The 7,055-nt window shown below is 42.1% G+C and overlaps 1 protein-coding gene across 5 annotated transcripts in view; it reads right to left on the bottom strand.

Annotated features, from left to right (window-relative positions):
• The window catches only part of MAP3K20 (mitogen-activated protein kinase kinase kinase 20), a 168,919-nt gene continuing 161,864 nt past the window's right edge, over window positions 1–7,055 (bottom strand). For 2 of the 5 annotated variants that reach the window (XM_024732832.1, XM_024732833.1), the window contains 2 exons: window positions 6,079–6,229; window positions 1–1,889 (listed from right to left, as the gene is read on the bottom strand). In XM_024732832.1, the coding sequence (XP_024588600.1) occupies window positions 1,189–1,889; window positions 6,079–6,229 (852 nt within the window). In that variant the 3' untranslated portion in view covers window positions 1–1,188. The remainder of the gene's footprint in view (window positions 1,890–6,078; window positions 6,230–7,055) is intronic. The other 3 variants (XM_024732834.1, XM_024732835.1, XM_024732836.1) reach the window with 2 other exon arrangements.

Here is a 7,055-nt window from a genome sequence, read left to right as displayed (position 1 = left end):
TTCACCTCTTGACCCCCAGCTGCTTACGGCTTTCTTGCTATAAGGATGGTATTTACTGTCTTGCTCTAACAGGCTGTTGGTAATTTTAAATTTCTCTGGCTTTTAGCTTGTGATGTTATCATCCTGTTCTGTGTCTGTTTTCTTTTAGATTTTAGAGTGCTGACATCCCAAGAGGACTTCATGGACCGTTGTTTTCCCCTCTTTGCTCCTCCTTTGGCAAAATATAGAAAATGATATTCAAGGGCAGTCCCTGGGAACTTTGGGAAAGAAAGAACCACAAATCTCCTAGGCAATTGAGATCTTTGGTTTCTGGTGAGTCTTAAGGTATGATATATGGCATCATAATCAACATTAAGTTCAATAACCTTTTTTATTGCCTAAAAATGACATGTCAAATCAAGTTGGCTCTGACCGTGATAAAAACCCAAATATCTTACTAAAATAAATACTAACCAGCAGTGTGGGGATTGGGTAAGGCAAGTGAGGCACTTGCCTTGGGCACAAAATTTAAGGGGGCATTAAAAAAAAAAACACCTCAGTAATCGAGATAAATGATATTTTAATGCAATATTTTTAAAAGAGAAAATTAATGCAAAAATTACATGATGAAAAAATATCAAAATTCTAAATACAGGATCAGTAACAGTGCCTTGCCAAGCCATATGGGAGCCTTAGACAAAAGGAAAAATCAGTAATACTTACTCTGTCTTTATGTAGAATTTCGATTCTTTATCACAGTTATTTCGCATTAATTTTCATTTATTTAAATATTACACTAGAATATTATTTATCTTGATTACTGAGCTTTTTGATTCCTCCCTTAAATTTTGCACCCAAGATGAATGCCCCATTTAAGATAAGTTTTTCCATTTAACCTCACCCTAGTCTAGGCCCTGCTAACTAGAACAGCAATGGCTAGGGTAATAAAATGGTATATTCCCTCCTCTAAAGATGTTAATTCAGGGAAATAAAATATGTTTGGTTATATTTAAGTCTAGTTACTTACACTGGACAACCAACACCCATAATCTGGCCCTGTTTTGGCTATAGTCTCACTTAGAAGGTATTTCCCAAATCCAAAAAATGGAAAGGTTGTCTTTTTGTTAATTCTTTTGGAAGGCAGCACATTAGCAAAATCCATTACATTAAAAAAAAACGTGCTAGGAAAAGCTCAACCAGTTCAATTCATCAAAAGTTTCTCCTTCCACGGAAGTTTCCTCTGGGTCTTTCTCTGTTGGTCTTGGCAGGAGAGGGCCTGTGGGGTTTTCTCCGGTATTCCACCCTTGTCCATCCCCCTTCGCTGACTTTGCTTTCCTCTTCATTGGCTCGTGAGTCGGTGTCTGTGTGCAAAGGCATCCCTGGGATGGTCCTGGGTTGATGGGAGGCATTTGGGCTTCTCTTAAAGTCAGGTGACTGATGAGTATTGAGTGCTGACTGAGAAACCCTGCAGAATTTGCCAGAGTATCTTTCTCTTGAAGGAGTGGAATGCTGACTTTTTCCACTGAATCTTCCTCTGAGAGAAGAATTGAGCGATAGGCTAGCATGATTGTGTTTGTTCCTGCTTCTATCTGAGTATCGACCCCTCTCTAAAGAGCTGTCAGTATTAAGACTGGAAAAGTCACTATCCCTGGAGTTGAGATGCAGAGAAAAGAAGTCTTTGGTCAGTCCATACTGAGTAGGAGAGGAGCTTCTGGACTGGTTTATAGGTGTTATCTGTTGGTACTTAATGGGCACCCGGGTCCGTCTCACGGCAGCCGCATAGGAGTCCTGGTCATTGAGATAGGGGAAGAATTGTGACCCCAGGATGCGGTTGCTCTGGGAGCGCTGTAAGGAGGTGTTGGATGCAATCTGCCGCATCCTCAGAGTATCCAGCCACTGGCAATCAGCACCTGTGGAAGAAATGGAAATGAACATCCTTGAAGCTACAGTAAATCTGCATGCCTAATTCACAAGGCTGTCTCAGGATACTTCAAGCCTATTTGGGAAGCTCAAAGTTTTACCGTTCATAGATATTCTAGGCTAGTTATAAGGACATTTCCTTTATTATTATAAATACTTAAAAAAAATAAGGACATTTATACTTACTGAATTTATGCTACATGCTTGGCACTGTTCCAAAGGCTTTTTGTATAGTATCTCATTTAACCCTTCAAAAATCTTCTCAGGTCAACACTAATAATATCATTCTAGAATTGAGGAGACCAAAGCTTGAGAGGTGAAGTCACTGGACCCACGGTCACTCAGTTAATGATCTCAGGTCCTTCTGCATCTAAATCCCATCTTGTTCCCACTTAGCCATGTTGTCATTTCTAGAAATTGCTGTTTCAGTGTCTTTGGATGGCAGAGGTATGTTTAGTAAACAAAAGGCTTTTTGCCAACCAGCACTTTTAAATCCTCAAGAACCCTAAATGCAGATAAAATAAATTGGGTTCTAATAGTTGAAACAGCTAAACATTGTTTGGGAGAAAGACTGTTCATATCTCCAGAGGAGAGATTCCTGAGGTTCAGGGATAAGAAATGTTTTCTGCAAGAAAAATGAAGCTTCATGGCAAACAGGAAGAAGTTATGGTAAAAGAAAATGGTTAATTAACAAGAGCCATTTAGTAAGCTATATTTCAGTGAATGAGCAACTTCCTCACACTTAAGATCTCTGTCTTCCCAAGGGCCTGAGTTGCCCTCATTCTTGAGTTCCCTGGTGTCCTCACTGAGCTACTCTGGTCGTGCTTGTGCCGATGGAGCTTCTGGAGAGGAACAGAGCATGCTCACCTCCCTCTGCCAGCAAGCAGCCTCCCTCACTGCTCTGCACAGGTGACTCACGCCTCTCAGGTGAGGGACGCATCCAGATACAGGCGACCTCCTGTGTTCAGACACTCCTCACAGGCTTCATTCAACCACCACACGCCTTCTTCCCTTCATTTGGACTTCTCTGAAATCCTAGCTTCCAACAGAGCCCTGATTTTGTTCAGTGTCCAACCCCCTCCATGGAGCCATGTGCTTGGGGGAAGCTGACCACATCTGGCTCTAAGGCAGACTTTGATTAGTCCAAGCCAGACATAGCGATGCCATGGTCGGGAATGCACAAGGTGCTCAGCTCTGGCCATAGCAACCTGAAAGGTAGTCTGCAGGGGGTTTCTAAGCAAGTCTTTCTTACTCCAAAACATGAGAACAGGGAAGGGATTGACCTCTCATTTCCTGCGGGCCTTATCATATATATATTTTTTTTACATCTTTATTGGAGTATAATTGCTTTACAATGGTGTGCTAGTTTCTGCTTTATAACAAAGTGAATCAGTTATACATATACACATATATCTCTTCCCTCTTGCGTATCCCTCCCTCCCACCTTCCCTATCCCACCCCTCTAGCTGGTCACAAAGCACCGAGCTGATTGTGGCCTCTCTTGTTGTGGAGCACAGGCTCCGGACACGCAGGCTCAGCGGCCATGACTCACGGGCCCAGCCACTCTGTGGCATCTTCCTGGACCGGGGTGCGAACCCGCGTCCCCTGCATCGGCAGGCGGACTCTCAACCACTGCGCCACCAGAGAAGCCCTGTTGGAAGAATTTTAATCACAGTTTCAATTTCAGTGCTTCTGATTGTTCTGTTCATATTTTCTATTTCTTCCTGATTCAGTCTTCCACGTTGTGCTTTTCTAAGAATTTGTCCATTTCTTCCTGTTGTCCATTTTATTGGCATAGAGTTGCTTGTAGTAATCTCTCATGATCTTTTGTATTTCTGCAGTGTCAGTTGTTACTTCTTCTTTTTCATTTCTAATTCTATTGAGTTGAGTCTTCTCCCTTTTTTTCTTGATGAGTCTGGCTAATGGTTTATCAATTTTGTTTATCTTCTCAAAGAACCAGCTTTTAGTTTTATTGATCTTTGCTATCGTTTTCTTCATTTCTTTTTCATTTATTTCTGATCTGATCTTTATGATTTTTTTCCTTCTGCTAACTTTGGAGTTTTTTCGTTCTTCTTTCTCTAAGTGCTTTAGGTGCAAGGTTAAGGTGTTTATTCAAGATGTTTACTGTTTCTTAAGGTAAGATTGTATTGCTATAAACTGCCCTTTTAGAACTGCTTTTGCTGCATCCCATAGGTTTTGGGTCGTCCTGTTTCCATTGTCATTTGTTTCTAGGTACATGGGTTTCTTTTAGACAGCATATATATGGGTCTTGTATTTGTATCCATTCAGCCTTATCATATCTTTATGTGATGACTGTGAACACGAGAGGAGCTAGGCTGAGGGCAAAGGCAACATATTGAGGATGGCAGAGCGGAATGAAGGAAAGGTTCATTTCTCATCCTTAACATGGTTGAGCAGCTTATCTTACTGCACCTGGAGCCCGGCCTACCTCTGGACTTCTTGTTATGGAAGACAATAAATTTTATTATAGTTAAAACCTGTGTTGTTGGGTTTAGAGTACTGCCCAGGATCCTGGGCCCCGTGGCTAGTGGGCATTTAAAAACACCTAGTCTGGGACTTCCCTGGTGGTGCAGTGGTTAAGAATCTGCCTGCCAGTGCAGGGGACACGGGTTCGAGCCCTAGTCCAGGAAGATCCCACATGCTGCGGAGCAACTAAGGCCGTGCACCACAACTACTGAGCCTGTGCTCTAGAGCCCATGAGCCACAACTACCGAGCCCACATGCCTAGAGCCTGTGCTCCGCAACAAAAGAAGCCACCACAATGAGAAACCCGCACACCAAAATGAAGAGTAGCCCCCGCTCACTGCAACTAGAGAAAGCCGGGGCGTAGCAACGAAGACCCAATGCAGCCAAAAATAAATAAAATAAATTAATTTAAAAACAACAACAGGGCTTCCCTGGTGGCGCAGTGGTTGAGAGTCTGCCTGCCGATGCAGGGGACGCGGGTTTGTGTCCCGGTCTGGGAAGATCCCACATGCCGCAGAACGGCTGGGCCCGTTGAGCCATGGCCGCTGAGCCTGCACGTCCGGAGCCTGTGCTCCACAACGGGAGAGGCCACAACAGTGAGAGGCCCGCGTATCGCAAATCCTTATAGTAGAGGACACAGAAGCTAGGCTCTCATAACTCAGGGACAGTAGCCATCAGGGTACTTTGTTTCCATGCCACCAAAGAACCTTCTGTTATGACTTCTCAGGTATATTTTCTTATTGGGAAGAAGAGGCACTGATAAGAAAACATGTGTTTCTGGTTCGTTGGGGAGGTATGTTTCTCACGGTGAAAAGCGATTTGCATGGGGTTTTATGTATCCATCTCCTGCATGTTTGTTAGTCTGACTCTGGGTTATATTAGAGTTTCTGGACCTGCAAAGGTGAAGGTCAGAACTTCTTCCCTGAAGCTAGCAAATAATGACCAGTTCAACAGCAAGTCAGCCTGCCTTCCTCTGTTATTTCTAAATGGTTTCTTTATAGTGTCTGTAATTACTGTCACCACTACCCAGCATATGTATTTCATGTTTTCTCTTTCTCTATCCTCCTTTCTTTCCTTCCTTCCTTCCTTTTATTTTCCCCCTCACTCCCTTCCCCTATCATTCTTTTTTTTTTTTTTTTTTTTCTCATTTTTTGGCCGCACTGCACAGCACGTGGGATCTTAATTCCCTGACCAGGGATCAAACCTACATCCCCTGTAGTGGAAGCTCGAAGCCTTAACCATTGGACTGCCAGGAAAGTCCCACCCCTATCATTCTTATGCTTTGATGGATCCACGGTGCTCCGGACTCAAGAGGTCGCCCCAGTGATAGTGATTCTACAGGAAGGTTTGTTGGACATGGAAGATGATTCTTATCTTTATCTACAATTTTGGAAACTAAATATTTATGTGTATAAATATACATACATATTTTTATTTACCAATATAAAATAATCACTAATTTTCATCTTTTATGGTAGTTATCCAAATATTATACTTTATTATAATATGTCCCTATTTCCAAGCCCATAAATACTACTTTCCATATAATTTGTGTATAAGACCCAATATTCTAAAAAAGAAGAAGGAAGTATTATATTAGAAATCTATGTCAATTCACAGACTGGCGCTTATCCCTGGTCTGAGGATTTGACATTTCCGCTTTGGAACAGGTCTAGTGCACAGCTGACTTACTTGAGTCAGACCTGCTTCCAGGGTTGCCCTCTGAGTTGGGGAATAACGTCTGGATGGCAAGCTGGACAGCTTTCACTTCATCCTGAGGTTTCGTTCTACTCCACTGAATTGAATGGATGTGCTTAGTGCTTTTTGGAGCTCTAACATCGCTCTGTACAAAAAAAAAAAAAAAAAAAAAAGAGAGAAACCCACAACCAAATATACTCACGTTTATAAAACAGGAAGGAAGGAAAACCAGGTTATCATATCCCTTCAGTGTAACTCCTTAGAACACTACCATAATGCATTAGGTAATATATTTGCACGGTTTGCCTGAATATGGTAATCTGATTAAAAGAAAGATTTTAACTACTTTAATCCTTAGTGGACTATAGTAGTTAAAAAGGTGGTTGTCTTCTCTAAGAATTTGTTAGTTGGCAAGTCTCGACTTACCTCTTCGTTTAATAAGTAATGATAAACATAACAATGTCTTTTGTTTATAGTCGTTGAACTCAGATATTTTGTTGAATAAATAAAAATCTGACCACTATTTTGCCCAGGACTGCCTGTGATCATCCTGGGTAACTGCGTGAGTGTGGGTAGGTCAGTGGGACTAATTACCCCCATGGGAGGGTACAGGGTAACAAATGCAAAAGTGAGGCAGGATAGAGAATTAAGAATAAGGATTAGAAAAAGGAGAGGACGCCGGATGAAGACACACCATTTTCTTTGTCCTGTGCTCCCCTTCATCACCAGGTGTCACAAATCAGACTAGATTGAAGAGCCTCAGGATTTGATACGGTTATGAAAATACATTTTTTAAAAAATCCTGAAGTGACTGTTACAGACACAAGTAGCGCATCATCATGGAGCCTGAGAAGGAGGAAGAAGGAGAGGAGGAAGAGGCAGGAGAGAGAGAAAGAGAAGGAAAAACTTGATGAGGTGTATCTCCAGAACTAAGGCAGGTAGAGATGAAACTTGGCTGTTACGACTGTCCA

Source organism: Neophocaena asiaeorientalis, unplaced genomic scaffold (genome assembly GCF_003031525.2).
Source record: "Neophocaena asiaeorientalis asiaeorientalis breed wild unplaced genomic scaffold, Neophocaena_asiaeorientalis_V1.1 scaffold96, whole genome shotgun sequence".
NCBI lineage: Eukaryota > Metazoa > Chordata > Mammalia > Artiodactyla > Phocoenidae > Neophocaena > Neophocaena asiaeorientalis.
This window is presented reverse-complemented; position numbering and strand designations above follow the sequence as displayed.